The following is a 17,014-nucleotide window of genomic DNA, read 5'->3' on the forward strand; positions in this document are numbered from 1 at the left end:
ATGCTTGATATTACAGCCGGCTGCACTGAGACAGACAATATGCTTCAATTAATTATGCAAGTCAAAATACTAGATAAAAGAAATCTAATGTAAAAAGACTAAAAAAGTGTATTCATCTGAATAAGTGTGCTGCCATTGAATTGATATATGTATACAGTGAAACCTGACACTGGAACCCAAACCCGGCAATCTTCAAACCACATGAAAGTATCTGAAGGAAGATACCAAATCTCCAACAAATGTCAGTCTTCTTGATTCTCTTGAACATTCCCTCCAGTTTCCCAGGCTGCACAGTACACTACTGACACTATAAATAACAAACAGTTGCCATTAAACAAAGTAAGCACAACTAATTATTCGAATCAAGCAACATCTCTGTGTTCACTGACAATGTCCACAGAGGACGTGAATTTGTGCAATATCCACAGTGCTGTTACATGTACCACTGATTGCATTAAGTATAAAGTCAATATCATAAGTATAGACATTTAGGGCATGCCTTGACTCATAAATGCAACTCTACAACATCAGGATCACCAATGTTATTGCATGTTATTAGTGCAGCAGTTGCTTACCTTCATAACAGAAGGCTGTTCATTTATCAAGTCAAACCTGAGACTGGATACAGGAGCATCAGTGCACACCATCAGGTGAAACAATGGTGCTTCGTCACAGCAAAGACAGTAAGTCCAATGTAAACAGTACAAATGCACTTTGGACAACTTCACCTCCAAATCTGATAAAGACAGTGGATTTTACTCCAAGTGTTCGAAGAAGTACAGTGTTGTTGAGCTACAAAATACACAATCACTGTCACTGTCACTGAACAAACATCATTAATTCAACTGCATTGTTTTTTCTTTAACAACATGATATTCCGGCTACATGATCTGTAAACAACTACATGAGGACCTGATATCTGAGTGTTTGACGTCATGAGAGTCAATCGATGCAACTGGGGGAATAAAAAGAGAAATCATCAAAGTCAGCAAGTCTGACTACCCAGATGCCAGGTTAAATAAGCATGCTTTGAATGTGAACACAACATTGAAAACGTTTTACTACAAAATGAATCTGATTTTCATGTTGTGTAATTTTATTTATAAACACCTTGAACTTGTTACTATCTGGTGATCAGGGTAGAGTTCTATAAAAAAACAATGAGCGACCATTCATAAGTTAGTGGGGGTGATGATGATTCTTATGGTATATCATGTATCGTTCTACCTCCCGAGAACAAAACCGGGACCTACACATACAGACATCCCACTCCCTGGCCGTAAATCATAACGGGACCGTAATCACATGTACCAAATATTTTTAAAATACTGAAAAACAAACTGTACGAGAAATATAATTAAAATGGTTCTGTGTTATAAACATAAGTGAAAGATTAACAGGTGCAGATACAATGCTTCACAATCCTTAGTCAGTTCCTGGCAAATGGTAAGCCCCATAAACTACTTAACTGTGATAAAGAAAAATGTTTCGAAAAATTATGTAAGTAATATTTCCAGTTAGATCATAGGTAACCATCCCACATAATTTCTTACAGAGAAAGCAGTGTCTTTTTTCTGTTAAGTTACATTCAGATTTATTTAGCTTAATGGATTTGTGCACTCATAATTCCTTGAATGAATTCACAAGGGACTGCTATCTAGATGGGTTCGTAATGTCCAGAACAGGACTGATACAATACAATTGATCTAATAAATTAAACTGACAGCAGCAATGCAATACCTCCCTCCATCAAAAGCTCACACAAAATCACAGCTGAGCTGTCAACTTGCCAATCTGCAGGAAGGTTTATCTATGGTATGAACAGAAGCACAAGGAACTACTTTATCTTGAAACCATCTGGACAAAGGCAGTCCTCAGTGCAAATCAGTTGTTGATTGTGGATATTTTACAAAAGATCATTTCAGTCACGCCATTCAAGCAGGCATGAGAGAAGTTTCATTTACTGAATGACCGTTACGCCTGTCAGAGATGAAGCTTTCCAGTTCTCAATGTATCTCATTTCTGCATCTCACAAACTGAAAGGACAAGTCCAGATACAAAAGTATGGCCATTATATTCTTGTGTCCTACCTATGTGGTCACACCTCAGAAAAATGATGAAAGTAGCTGCCACTATTCGCAATATTCCATTAATATCACGGCAGGGGCACAAGGAATGGGCTTCACACACTCAAAATTACCCAGCAGAAAAATTGATACCCGTTGATATGACATGACTGTCTACCTTCAAAAGCCTCAAAGGCAGCTTAGAGCTTGTTCCTGCAGCGTGAATTTCAGCACTATATGTGTGGCCAAATATTAATTATTATTACTATTATACACCCTGCAACTTTTGTGTGATGTGGATTAAGGTGGCCTAAGCTTTGTCCCCTGTAGTGGCAGTTACCCCTCACCCAAATATCTTGATAACGTTCTGTGTCACTTGTTCCTTTTCCACTACTGTACTTACCATACATTACATAAGAGATATATTTGACATTAATTGCTTGATGACATTTCTGTATACTACACCACTGTAACCAATACATAGATTAAATTGAACACCCTCTCATCATGAAGCAAACCATGCCAGGACTCTCACAAAAGCATTCACTAACATAACATCACTAATAAGACCCCACCCCCAAATGACAAATGCTACATCCCTTCAACTACCAACTTAGGGAACAAAGCAGCATCAGTTATCATAGACAAACATACTGATCACATACAGATATTTATGAAAATATACTACAAAATATCACAGCTTCTGTTACAGCCATTTCCCAGGTCAATACTTCGTGCCCTAGTTGAGCTGACCGCAATACAACAACATGCAAAAGAAATGGAGAACATTTGTACTGAGGCAAGTGAAAATAATCTATCTGAACAAAGGGAGATAACCCCATACAGTCACCTTTATGCAACAACAGTTGAAATATGGAAATCCGATTCAACAAAATGTTTGTAAAAGAAATATGCTGATAATGATAAATTCTTCACAATTTACATGCAGGTTCCATCTATGTGTAACTACATGTGTGAATCTTCGTTGTACAAGAACTAGGACACTGTCTCCTAACGTCACTGTATTGAGCACACTGAACTGGCTTTCTGAGACCTCTCTCCATTGACCATGTGCATAGCTCGCTTCTTGTTGCCTGAAACAAAGTAGTGGCACTACTTAGTAAAGAGCAGAATGTTTAGGACATGACACTGCTTCTCTAATGGAAGTTATCACAGGATGTATGGGATTCACAAATCATTCCCTGAGTTGAAATTTGTTAAAATCTAAATATTTTAGATATTTAAATACTAACCTTACCATAGGTCTATAGCATATTACCTTAAGCTTTGCTTAATAGGAGATCTGATGGAGCTGAATTGCTATTCATTCTTGAATGGCTACCTCGCCATCGACGACTGTCATGATACGGAAGTATCTTGATCTCCTCACTGAGCATATGCTCAGACTCCACGAGAAACTTTACTTTTACTTCTCGGTCTGAAGAGTCCCTAGTGGGTAGGAGCATGCAGCATTGAGAGGTACTGACCGCCCTATGGTAAGGTAAGTATTTAAATATGTAAAATATTTAGATTTTAACAAATGTTTTCCTTACCTTACCATGGGTCTATAGCATATGGATACAACAGCCTGGACGGTGGTGTAGGGACTCCAGAGGACCATCAGCGTATAAAAAATCCCTCATATGCCTCGGGGCAGCCGGACCACTACTGATTCCCTCTGTATGCCGGTCTGCCGCATCAATCTCTCATAAAGGACACTTACAGGGCGTCAGGACGAGTGAGTTGATGCGCAACTACCAATGGTCCGAAAGACTGCAGTCCCTCCATATCTTCTACTGCTAAGTCCCACAAGTAATGACAAGCAAATACCGTCAAGGACCACCAGAAACACACAGCCATAATGTCCGGAACAGTGCAATTCCTGTGTAAGGCCATCGTTGAAGCTAACGCCCGAATCTCATGCGGGTTGTAAGACGTCGGGTGAGGCAGATTCTGTGCATCGTAAGCCGCCAGGATGGTCTGCCTCAGCCATAAAGCTATTGTGTTCCTGGTGACTTCCCCTTTCGCTGTCTTAGATATACAACCTCAGAGCCCGAACCAGACAAAGTAACTGCTCCTCTCTATCCTCTGGTCCGATGATGGTAAAAAGAGGCGGGATGGTGAATAGTCTGTCAGGTTGACCTGGCAGCTGGTCCTTCGCCAGGAAATCCCAGAGGAGGCCCAAATGTGCAACACCTTGTCTGGTCTGTTCAAATCGGACCCTGGTCACATCTAGCACATGAATCTCGCTCACTCTCGCCGCTGTCACTAATGCCAGCAGAAACACCGTTTTCCTGATTAGATTGTCAAACGACATCCTGTCCAGTGGCTTGTAAGGGCGACCTCTCAAGTGTTGTAGCACAACATTCAGGTCCCATGCTGGTGGCAGAAACTTCACCTTCTGCCCCTCCAGCTTAAACGCCTTCAACATACTAACCGATTCGTGGATCTTAGAGACCTTCCTATCTCTTTTGACAGCTAACACTGTATTCAAAGCCGACAAATAGGTCCCAATAGTACTCCCTCTGAGCTTCCTCGAGAACCGCAAGTAACGAATTGGGGTGATGCTGATAGTAGGTCTTGTGACTTCTGGGCACAGAACTTCTCAAAAGTAGCCCACTTGTCATCATAGAGTGATCGGATGGAAGCTCTGTGCGCCCGGGCAATGATCTTTGCCACTTGAGACAAGTAACCTTTGGCCCTCAAGTCCTTCGCAAATGGTCCAGGCGCACAGATGAAATCGCACCGGGTCCGGGTGCAATGTCCAACTGTGGGGATGACGCAGCAATTGCTCCCACTCTGGAAGCCAGAACGGATTTTTTCCTGCGAGGCGGCATAACTCTGGGAGCCAAGACCTCACTGGCCACCAGGGCTCGACCAAAAGCTTCACCACTACCGCTGGTACTAGTACTGGTGGTGGGAAGGTCCTTCTAGTCTTCGCATCTAGTCCTTTCCAAAACATCGATAGAACGTCGGTCGCCCAAGCTGCCGGGTCTGGTATTGGAGACACGTATACTGGAAGCTGAGCGCTGAATTTCGTGGTGAACAGGTCTATCAGCGGATGCCTGTGATTTTGGCATATGAGCGGAAATATCTCCGGGTGAAGCATCCACTCGGTCGGAGATGGCTTTCCTGGTCGCGAGAGCGCATCGGCTAGTACATTCCTGCACAATGGAATGTGACAAGCTCTTGCTTCGATGTCATTTGCGTCCAAAATGCTGGCTAGGTGAAACATCTGATCCAGTAAGGACTTGGATCTGGTCGTCCCCTGTCTCAAAATCAACCACACCACTGTTGCATTGTCTGAGACAATCAGTAGGTTGGAGTGACGTATTTGTTGGAGTGTTTCTTGGGCATGAGGAAGACTGGAGAGTAGAACTCTGGTGAGAGTGGGCTCAGTACTTCCTCGATGGCACATTTCCCTAGTAGCACTTCGATGTAGTCCCTCAACAACTGGCGTTGTGACTCCGAGTACGCCAGTGTCGCCGGATGAGATGTTAATGGTGGAGGTTGTATAATCAGTAGTCTGTAGCCCCTCTTCAGAATTTCGGTGATATAGGGATCTCCGAGGATGGGCCAGTTCCTCCAGAAGATACCTAGTCTCCCGCCTACTGGTGTAGGGAACACTGGCACGGCAGGGGGTGGGTGGTCTCGAATAGGGGCGCTTTTCCCTTTCCTCTGCCGGGGACTGGCGGGGGTGTCCTTGGTTGTATCTGCTGGTTTACGATGCTCGGATGATGCGAACCTCTGGCCGCGACCTCCGATATAAAAAGACCGACGGAGTCTCTTTTCGGGATGTAGCGTCTCTTGCCTCTGTCGTGTGTTCCCAATTTGCCACGAAAGGCAGATGAAAAGGCTTCAAATGCGGACAAAGATACCTCCGTATTCGTCAAATCGGCATGTTCCTTGTACACCTCTGGAATGGCATTCCCGAAGAGGGCTTGTGAGGGGAAAGGCATTCTAATCAACTTTCATTTAAATTGTAGTGTTCAAGGATAACTTGGCAAAGTCATCGTTCAACGAAGAAATGGCATCCGCCACCATAGGGTGAGGCAGTATCATCAGTTCCGGTTCGACTCTAATGGCTCTGGCACTGTCTACTCTCGAACGCCGGGGAGGGGCAATCCGGGAGCCTAGCCGCTATCCAATCATACATCGCTGACAATAGCAGGTACAATCCCTCATCTTCCTCCAGCTGTGTAGGGTCTTCCTCATAATCTGGAGAGAAGTATTGTTCCTCATTGGATGTGCCATCCGCTTCCTATGTGTCGACAGTCTGACACATGGAGGAGACACAGATCGAGATCTAGACCACCAATCCCTGCATCTGCGGTGGAGAGATCTGCCCCTACGATCCGGCGATCTGGATGGTGAATGACGGCGACGGCAAGCGTTGGATGAGCTGCTCCGAGGGCTTCTGGAACGAAACCTCCTAATGCCTGAATGTCCTGTTCTTCTCCTGTCACTAGTCGCAGTTCCGGAACCCCTGGAGCACCGAATTCTAGTGTGCCCGATCCTGGTACTGATCTGTCAAATGTTGATGTGATTGCAGCTTGGGATGCGTCGACAAGCGTCGGCGCTGACACACGGTTGCACTCCTCCCTCTGTGATGTCCCTGTAATGTCCAGGATAAGCTGAGGAGTCCTAGTCGGAGGTGCTGCATGCTCTAGAGCTGCGTCTGCCGTCAACACTGGGGCTGGTATAAATAGTGCTCTCAAAATCCGATGCACCTCCGGGTGTGTAAGAGCGGTGTGTGGAGAGCAGTCTCCAACGCTGTTACAGGAATCTCCAACGTAGGTTGAGTCTCTGGAGTGCACAGGAGAGACAATCTGGAGCCAGATGAGGAAGCTGGAGACCGAGACATTTTCCTTTACTTCTGAGTCTTCCATTTCCTCACTACTGCCAAGTATATCTTGAAATCCTGAATCGATAGGTCCGAGCACACTCGCACTGCTGTAGCAGGGAGCAGGAAACAACAGCACAGTCCGGGCAAAACAGGTTTGGGTCCTTGACGGACTCAAGACCTCTACAAACTTCACAAAAGAGACGTGTCATGCACAACAACTGCAAAAAATCGAAATAACAAAACGATAATAAGGGTGGAAGACAAAACACCCCTTACCATGAAATGGACTGCTTCACACATCGTGCTACAGCACGTTGCAATAGACAAGTGAAACAGCTGCCACTTCAAATAGGTACAGCAAAATTTAGCCTAAAAGCAACACAAAGTAACATCAGTCTTAGCCCTAGTGGACATAATATCAGTAGAAGCAGTCCACTAGCAAATGAAACCAATCCGATATATAATTACAGAGGCAACACGAAAACAGGAGGCGCGTTGCCATGTCTCATATGAGGTAGCCGACAAGTGTCCAAAAACGTCGAATATATGTTAAAATCGACACAAAGATTGAAAAGTATACATACCACACACAAAACCCTGTAAAGGAATCAGTTCTGAAAAATTTTTTAGCAACCCAAACACGTCTAGATCAGACGATGCTTGAAGAAAAGTTTCTCATGGAGTCTGCAAGCATGCGCAGTGGAGAGATCCAGATACTTCCATATCATGACAGTCGTCGATTGCTAGGTAGCCATCCAAGATTGAATAGCAATTCAACTCCGTCAGATCTCCTATTAAGCAAAGCTTGAGGTAATATGCTATAGACTTATGGTAAGGTAAGTAAAACATTTGTAAAATATTCTAGCAACATCAAAATGAACAGAAGAAGAATAAACTAGTTTAAAAATGACAAAAGTGTACAAGCACTATTTACTTCTATTCTGTTACATTCAAGCAAGGTATTTGACCACTATAAGTATATCTGCAATGGGTTTAACTGTGAAAAGAATGCAGGTAATCCCAACACCTCAAACCTGGTTGCCAGGACTTCATGAATTCTATTGACTTACCATCCATATATACTGATCGGTCAAATTGTCCACCTGACAAGTGAGCCCTGCAACAGAAGAGAGCACCTGTACATGAACAAATCCTCGTGTGACTAGTAGGGTTTGACACTGATTCTATGGAAATGACTCAGTTCACTGTAATACATCTCTGCATTGATATCTCGGGACACATTAGGTGAACTTTCTTAACAGAGTTTCAGTATAGAAACGTTTTTTGGTGCGAGAGATTGATGCAGTTAAATTTTGAGATTTGAACCTTATATAAACAGATACTGGCACGTCTAAGACTGATTCATTGTAACCTGCAAACTGTAACATTGTTGGTGCATGTGTGACACTATTGGTGTATGTGTGACGTTGCTGGTATATGTGTGACGTTCTTGGTGTGACATTGTGGTGTATGTGTGACGTTGTTGGTGTATGAATGACATTGGCGTGGCGTTGTTGGTGTGACATTGTTGGTGTATGTGTGACATTGTTGGTGTATGTGTGATGTGTATGTGTTACATTGTTGGTGTAAGTGTGACGTTGATGTATGTGTGACATTGTTGGTGTATTTGTGACGTTGTTGGTGTGACATTGTTGGTGTATGTGTGACCTTGTTGGTATATGTGTTAAGTTGTTGGTGTGACACTGGTGTATGTGGGACCTTGTTGGTGTATGTGTGACCTTGTTGGTATATGTGTGAAGTTGTTGGTGTGACACTGGTGTATGTGGGACATTGTTGGTGTATGAGGGACATTGTTGGTGTGACATTGTTGGTGTAGGTGGGACATTGTTGGTGTGACGTTGTTGGAATATATGCCACTCACCCTTCTTTCCCAGCCTTGATGCAGGTCTCATACACACCGAACACTGGCTTGTGGTCAGAGTGTCGGACAGACATCACACAGTCATACTGCACACACTGGACCCAGTTCTTCTTCTTACACCGGAACAATATACGATCCTGGCAGCCATCAAACAATTAATAAATACCAGTCTCCATTCACAGCAATATGAAAATTTTAACACAAATAATCATCTTCTGAGCACTGCACAAGGATGACTACCTACTATCAGTGATTTACACATAAATGCTCTGCAACTTTAGCATTAAACAATCCGTGAACTTTCCTACTAGTATATCCATGAGAGCTATGAAACCGAAAAGAAAGTTTAGGATGCTGTTTACAGAATGAACATTTCCAGCATTAAAATAATTATGAATATTTCAATCACTATTGTCTCCAGTGTGCTGCAGTGTGGAATACAATCCCTGACAAGGTGCTCTTGTCTGTCAGGCTTACTATCAAACACTGTCCATACCGTGTAGGAGGGAATCCTGGATTTGTGGGATGTATCATACTGGTCAGTTTGAGGGTCAAACTTGTATGAAGGCTGAAAATTTATCCTTCCCTCTTGGAAACCTTGGAAGATTTTTCCTGGAAATATCACACATGCTGAAGTGAGTCAGTGAAGGGAAAGGACGATGAGGGCACTTGTTGGCTCAGGGGAAACAAGATAATGGCAAGAACATTTCAGACACATTCAATTGGCTGAAACCATTTACAAGCACCTTCTGTCACTTACTAGTTAGTCACGTTATTATCTATACAGTGCCATGACACACTGACTATCAATAAACACACCTTCTACCATAAACTTGGAGAGTTGGTCTCCTCTCAGGAGATTCTCGTAGTTCTTAAATTGCTGGTCTTCAATGTGGTCCACCATCCCCTCCACTGCAGCTTTCTTCCTCTCGATGCGGAAATTGAGGTCACCGCAGAAGAAGACACTGTCGAAATTGTTGGTGGAATCACCTGTAGCACAAGCAGGAATGGAGTAGTTATTAATCGTATCTTCATTTTGATGGAAACTCCTCATACCACGACATGGCCCAACATATCTGATCCATATATCATTAACTTATCCTGATTTATGAGGTCAACCCTCCAAACCTCCCCTTCATGTCACTTGGATTTCTCTGCAAATCCTTGTTTGGGCTACGAATTTTGAGAGGGAATGACAAATATGCCCAATTATGTGACCAATACTGACGAAGAAACACAGAGGAAAGGGAGGGTGCCCATGGGTGGTGTGGTTTTATGTACTCTTTTAAAGAAGGGAACTTCAAGGGATTTCAAGTGTTCCACTAACTTTCGAATAGAAGAGGGAGACAAGTAAATTAAGCATGAGTCAGGATAAGGAAAAATAAACCATTTAGGATCAAGTACTTATGTGACAGATTTCAAGATGAAACAATTAAACCATTATATTTCCACTAGACTTGGTGAAAATGGTGACCATGTCCATCTGCATGCCTTTTTACAACTGAAATGAGCTTGTTTAAATTCAAACAGACGTTAGACATCTGTGAATGATGAGGATTACTGACCTGATCTGGGTGTACCTGTGGCGGAAGACTTGGGCAGTTTAATGCCTTGGAGTATCTTCATGTAGTCATTGAGACGCTCCTTCTTCTTACTCACGTCAGCTAAAACAGGCATCGTGTTCTAAATACTACATCATACACCGGACAAGGCAATACAATGAACACATGTTTAAAGCAGTATTTCAAGTGGAAAGTTGGGCATGTAAAGTAAGGACTTTGTAGTGATTTGTATTGATTTATGAACTTTGTCAATTTTAGAATATAATTGTTAATTACAGCACATTTGTTGGTTTACTCCTGGTTCTTTCACGGACTGATTCTCGGTTAACTTTTAGTTTCAACCTGTGAAATGAAAATATAAGAACATGCCTGGTAGTTGATGAAGGTGTGACTACTCACGCGTAAAGTGGCAGTTCAAGAAGAGGTAGGAGGAGCCAAACATCGAGAAGCAGCATGCAATGCTGCCCTTCGTCCGCACCATCGTCATGGCACGTGTTGTCACAAAGTCATCCTCTGGTGCTGAAAATATACATCATCCGAAATAAACTTTGCATAGTCTGTAGTTCCCTGACTTTTCAATACTTACTAGATAAATAAAGACAAAGTTTAAATAAGTATCAATTGCAACCATGCCAACTGGCTTACCAGAACAGAACCAGATGAGGTCCCTACGGATGAAGATTGCCAAGTGGAGTGAGCCATGTGACGCAGAGTGATACATGACGTGGGACGGCCCCAGGGTCTCCTGTATCTTCACCTCCCAGTCTCTCCTGCAACACAACAAACAGCCACTGAGGAACTGGTGACTTGTAAACTGTAGTTTTAGTCCGTGATTGCAAAAAAAAATTGCGGAATTTACCTTTCCATGCAGAAAAATGTATGGTCTGCGGAAAACACATTTTCATGTAGAATCCGTGCAGAATTAGCCACTTTTCTACTGCAGAATTTGCCTATTTTAAAAATTAAGTCAAAACTGACTGACAGCGAAAAGGAAAAGCAGAGTTAACATCAGAAGTAGAATTGGTTACACATAAAACAAACTGACATGTTTATCATGACAACATTTTCAAAATAATCACGATTAAAGATAACATATAAATAAAGCAGGTTTTAGGCATGATTCAAATAACATTAGACGAATTTGCCTTTGCAATCATGTTTTCAAAATCAATCATTTTGAACACAGAAGTTATTTCAGATTTTGTTTAAATATACAGAAAAAGTGTTATTTGCATGAAACCGGAAGATGTTCGTCTGCATCAAAGTTACTGATGAGGGGAGAGAAATAACTTTCAGCGAGTGTTCAATTCTCAAACACAGAAAAAGGTGTGGGTGCTTTGTCATCAAACTTACTCAAGATGTGATGTTTACTGTCAACTTTTATATCTATGTTTGAGAATGAAACTATGAAGGTCTGTATAATGTTTTTCTTGTTTTTTCTAAATGGTTAAACCGCAGAATGTTTTGCAGAATGTTGAAAAATGGGGAGCAGAATTTGATTAAATTTGCAGCGGAATCCAGGAGCAACTGCAGTATTAGGGATCAACCTCAAAAATCATAACAGATTATTGATGAATTCACAAATTTTCATCAATGTTTGCAAACGTGTTATTAAACATGGGTCTAAATAATGTACACATCCACATTATTACACTGCAAGTCATTATGTGCAAAAGAGAAAATGACTACTCCCTCCATAAGCTATAAACAGACTTGACTTTCTGTATTAAGGCTGCGATTGCAAGCCTACCAAGAGGTATTTACACACCTTGCATGTACACCAATTGTTATTCTTGACGATAGTGTACAGTGTTATCGATTGGAATTCTTAAAAATTGATAATCTAAGTTTGACAGTCAAACGACCAATAAACTGATCATTTGATCGAACAGTGCACCATTAGCAAACACATGGAAGGAAATTGTAGCATCTTACTAACCGGTAAGAAACTGGTAGCAGAGAAGCTGCAAATGTGGAAATGGTTGAATCAAAAGAGACACAGATAAACATGTCACATGGTACCTTTCAAATGCATAAGTAATGTAAGTTGTAACATAAGTAATGTAAGTTGTAACATAAAGGATGTACAGACTAAATGACTTGGCTGAAAGAATGGATCATCACTCTCTGATCACTGAGTGTTCCGATTTTATGGTGTGAATCTACTGGACCTCATCAGAAAACTGGAATGCCCTCATGTGGTGTAAAAGAAACAAAAAAAACAACTCCAAAGACTGTGCTTTAGACAATGATCTATTCCTAGACTTACTTGTTGAGGCCATTCTCCTGGGTACACACACAATATATGTCCTGAACATACATGGAGGTCTGCGGCAGGAGGAAGTCATTGATGTTATCTGGAACTATCTGCAAATAAAGTATCAAATCATCAGCCATTTTTAGTCATTATAGGACACATAAATGTTGCCCCAATGAGTCCTATATTGAGTTAATGAGTGAGCTGTGTTTTATTCAGCTTTATATTCCAGCAATATCACAGTGGAGGACACAAGACATGGGCTTAAGACATTGTACCCATTGAGGGGAATTGAACCTTGGCCTTCAGCATGAAGCCAGTAAATAGAGTATCCATCAGACATGAACTTTCTTAATGTTAGTTATTCCAGTAGCTGATTTCATGAAATTCCTGAACTTTTAGATAAAACTGTGTTTGGACTAGTGGTAGAAGTCAGAATCTGATACACAGAGTTTCTCACAGACTTATAGTGCTACCTTGATCTCATTCATGTTCCATGTACCAACAAAGATATGGACTTCCTTGGATGGGAAGTAACGTTCCAGCTCTTCACTGCCTAGCAGCGAATGGGTGCTTGAGTTGCCCACAAGGAAGTTCCTGCAAATGAGTGAGTGAGTTTACTTTTACACTGCTTCTAAGTGAGTGAGTAAGTTTAGTTTTACGCCACACTTATCAATATTCCAGCCATATGGCAGCGGTCTGTAAATAATTGAGTCTGGACCAGACAATCCAGTGATCAACAACATGAGCATCAATCTTCACAACTGGGAGCCAATGACATGTGTCAACCAAGTCAGCGAGCCTGACCACCCAATCCCGTTAGTCGCCTCTTACGACAAGCATTGTTGCCTTTTATGGCAAGCATGGGTTGCCAAAGGCTTATTCTACCCCATGACCTTCACGGGTCCTTGCAATGCTTCTACTTCTAGCAATGGCTATATGGACATATTTGCCATAAATGTACAGCCTTTTGCATGGTGTCAACAGATAACTGTTGATAACAGGGAATGAGTGAGTAAATATTGCTTTACGTCACATCAGTTTGCAGCCATTCCTGCCTAGATAGGGCTCACTGTCACTGTGAACAATACTCTGGTAACCATGGTAACCATAAACACATGAATGATGCTGACCCAGAAACATAAACAGGGTCAATGAGTATTTCAGGTTGGGTGAGACAGGCAAATAGTGGTTAAAATAGTATTGGCAACAACTCAGGCAGTACAGGCAGGTCGACGTACAGTCAGACAATGGTTCAAAATCAAAGCTTGAGGGTCAAATCAATCTTTTTGCTGTATAATGTTACCTTTCTCTGGCTTGTCTGGTGGTTATAGCTGTCATAACACTGGAAGAAGCAAACGATCTTTCAGATAAACAGTCTAGGTTGCTTTGCTGCGATGACATAAATTTGTCCGGATACAAATCAGATTTATATGTTGTCCTTAAAGATTTCGAGGACATATTCTGTCCCAGAGGAGGTGGGCGAGATTTTGGAGATACAGGAGGCAGCCTGGCTGACCGAGGAGTCTTTTCCTTGGCATCCATTGACAGAATACTTTCATACTGGTCTGAGACAGCCTTCAGATCAGAAATAGATCCTATTACCACCTCTGACTTTGGTTCACTCACTGAATGACCAAAACTAAAGTCTGCATTGTCAAATTCTTTATTCAAATGTTCCCTTAATTTTCTTCTTGACTTTGGCACAGTTGAGTCTTGGAATTGTGAAATGTCTGTAGAACTACTTTGAACAATATTATTAGCACCGTTGGAATCATTTGCATTCACATTAAAGTCTTCAAGCCCCTGTGAAACAAGTCTCTTATGTCCCTGATCGGGCTCATCCCCAGAAGAGTTGGGATCTCTGGTCCGCTTCTCTCCCTTAGATGATCCCCTTGCCGACTTTTTAGGAGTGGAAGGAGGTTTGGGCACAAAAGGGCTACTTTTCAGAGATTCAACTGATCCAGATCTTTCAGTAGCCATTCTAAGATTTCTGAATCGGTGTAAAGTTGCATCAGTTTGAGATCCTTGCAAACAATCTTTATCATCATCTGATAAAGCCATTTCATCTATCTCCATTCCGACTGGAGATACACGACCTTCACTGTTTCTCGCCACCTTCCTTGGCTTAGGCTTGGGCTTTGCTGCATCGACATCAACAGGGGTGTTGGGTTGCACAACAACTACTGGTTCAATATACACATTTTGGGTTTCAGTAGAATCGATACCTTCATTTCTTGCACTTGCACTCTTTGAATAACCTTTTTCATCTGCACTTGCAGCTTTTTCTTTTACCGACAGTACTGATCCTGAGTTGTTTTCTGCCTCTGACACAAGCGATGCTCGTCGTTTTCTCTCGGCAAGTTTTGCAAGTGCACCCTTTTTCTTTCTTTTGGGAGTTCCTGGTGGTTTGCCACCAAGCAGTGTTGAAGTATCTTCAAGTGTCATCATGTTGTCTGTCATGTTGCTTATTTCATTCTATCTCCACTAAAGCTTTTGCTGCAATGAAATATGTGAAAAGGTTAAATACGTCATATTACAATTGATAATAATAATTTTCTCAGTTTTCAAATCAAGACTTATATCTGTTAGGTCTTAGATTCTAGGTGGCTTGTAATTGAGCCTCAAATAGTCACAGGCTGTATATATTAAATGCTATATTGGTTAATACCCTGTCATGTCTACATAAGTGAGGATGCTAGTTCTATAGTGCAACATACCAAGGTCTGGAGATACATCTACTGTAATATCTAACTACAGGTAGACTGGGATCCTGTATCTATAAAGGCAAATCATAGGTCACGGAGGATTTCAAAACGATAAACATGCAGATACGTTCTTTTTATCACAAGACAGAATTATTCTATCAAACACTTAACGTGGTGATTTATATGAAGAGTTTTAATAAATATTGTATGTATGGTATATGTGAAGGGCTAAAGAAAACACAAAGTGTGAAAGGCTAAAGAATACACAAGGCATAACATATATTCCCTACTATCAGATTAACAAATATATGATGTATTCAGCATACTTTGAAACAGAGTCTGTGATGTTGTCGGTGTTATCTTTCATTTGTGTCACACACATATCACCATGTTTAATGGCATTGTGCATGTAATGTCACATTCATATTGAATGACATGTTATTTCCCATTTTGGTTTGTCTGAACACGGTTTTGACACTTGGAATACTTTAGACACCTATGAACATACACATATGAAGCAGTCACATGAACTTAAAGTATTTGCCTGTCATAACGAATCCCTCATTGATACAGTCTGTGAAACCATACTAAATACTGCTATTTTTTATTTACTATAACTTAAATATGACTACTGAATATGGAATATTTATATATTTGCAATGAAATTATAACATAACAGTGGTACATTTATAACATTCTACAAGGCGTCTCACACACATCACTATACTGTGAAATATTTTTTTCAAATCCGGGATAGACTGTGATACCCAGACACTGGCCTACCTTTAAAATACATACCACAAATTTTCAAAACACATCATATTACTCTCTTACGTTTTTGTAGGTGAACCTTACCCTAATGTCCTCACGAGGTGTTGTGATAGTGTATGGCAGAAACCATGATATGTATGCTCCCTAGAAATTATGACAACAGGATTCTGGTAATCATAATCATGGTAGACAGTAGATGACGATTGGTAAGTGGACGGAAAATAAAACAACTTTGGGGCTATAGCAGTCCTGTGTGGAATGTACAGTCAACCGCAACAGCGACCCACTATTACGACATCAGAAAATAAGCCGTAGCAAGCCACTAGCAACCCGACTTATCAATAGTTAAATGTGCTCAATGTCATTGATCGTGTCAATATACAATGAGGGACGGCTGTCATCTAAGAAAAATACAAACATATTTACATGGCAACAGAAAAACAAACTTCAGGAACCGGCATAGTAGGACATGATAGATAACCCATACATATCATAATCAAGAGTAAGAATTTCTCTTTACAATCTGCCTTTTAGAATGTGAGAACACAGCCAATGTATAAAATTACCTATCGGTGACAGAAGTAGTCTGCTACAGTACGTCGCTTTGTCCGCCATGATGGAATGCAATGATTGAATACGCATGCGCTTGTGCCTGAGAGAGGAAGTAGCTTATACGACATTATCTGTTGGGTAAGAGAACAGCTGACGCCTAGAGGTCACAAATGTGTAATGCCCGTCATTTTACTCTAGGCATATTACACGTGAAGCCATATCATTGACTCATTGAGCACATAATGACGTTAAACAAGAGTGCCTCTTCAACAAAGTCAAGGAAGCGTCAATCGTACTAGATTTCAGAAAACCTACATTAATACCCACTAGTTACAGACTGCACTTGTATTTACTAAGTTAGAAGTGTTGA

General features: G+C 41.4%; 1 protein-coding gene across 1 annotated transcript; it reads right to left on the reverse strand.

Annotated features, from left to right (window-relative positions):
* Positions 1 to 2,997: 2,997 nt before the first annotated feature.
* On the reverse strand, positions 2,998 to 16,705 carry LOC137272193 (phosphatidylinositol polyphosphate 5-phosphatase type IV-like). The gene is made up of 12 exons (XM_067804546.1): positions 16,659 to 16,705; positions 13,920 to 15,112; positions 13,090 to 13,210; positions 12,626 to 12,723; positions 11,002 to 11,126; positions 10,756 to 10,875; positions 10,360 to 10,458; positions 9,614 to 9,784; positions 9,291 to 9,406; positions 8,795 to 8,931; positions 7,983 to 8,029; positions 2,998 to 3,160 (listed from the first exon to the last, which is right to left on the reverse strand). Exons 2-12 carry the CDS (start codon positions 15,074 to 15,076, stop codon positions 3,084 to 3,086), a joined length of 2,268 nt encoding a protein of 755 aa, XP_067660647.1. The 5' UTR covers positions 15,077 to 15,112; positions 16,659 to 16,705; the 3' UTR covers positions 2,998 to 3,083.
* Between the last annotated feature and the right edge of the window lie 309 nt (positions 16,706 to 17,014).

The sequence above is a fragment of the Haliotis asinina genome, chromosome 2, assembly GCF_037392515.1.
Source record: "Haliotis asinina isolate JCU_RB_2024 chromosome 2, JCU_Hal_asi_v2, whole genome shotgun sequence".
In the NCBI taxonomy this organism is placed as follows: domain Eukaryota; kingdom Metazoa; phylum Mollusca; class Gastropoda; order Lepetellida; family Haliotidae; genus Haliotis; species Haliotis asinina.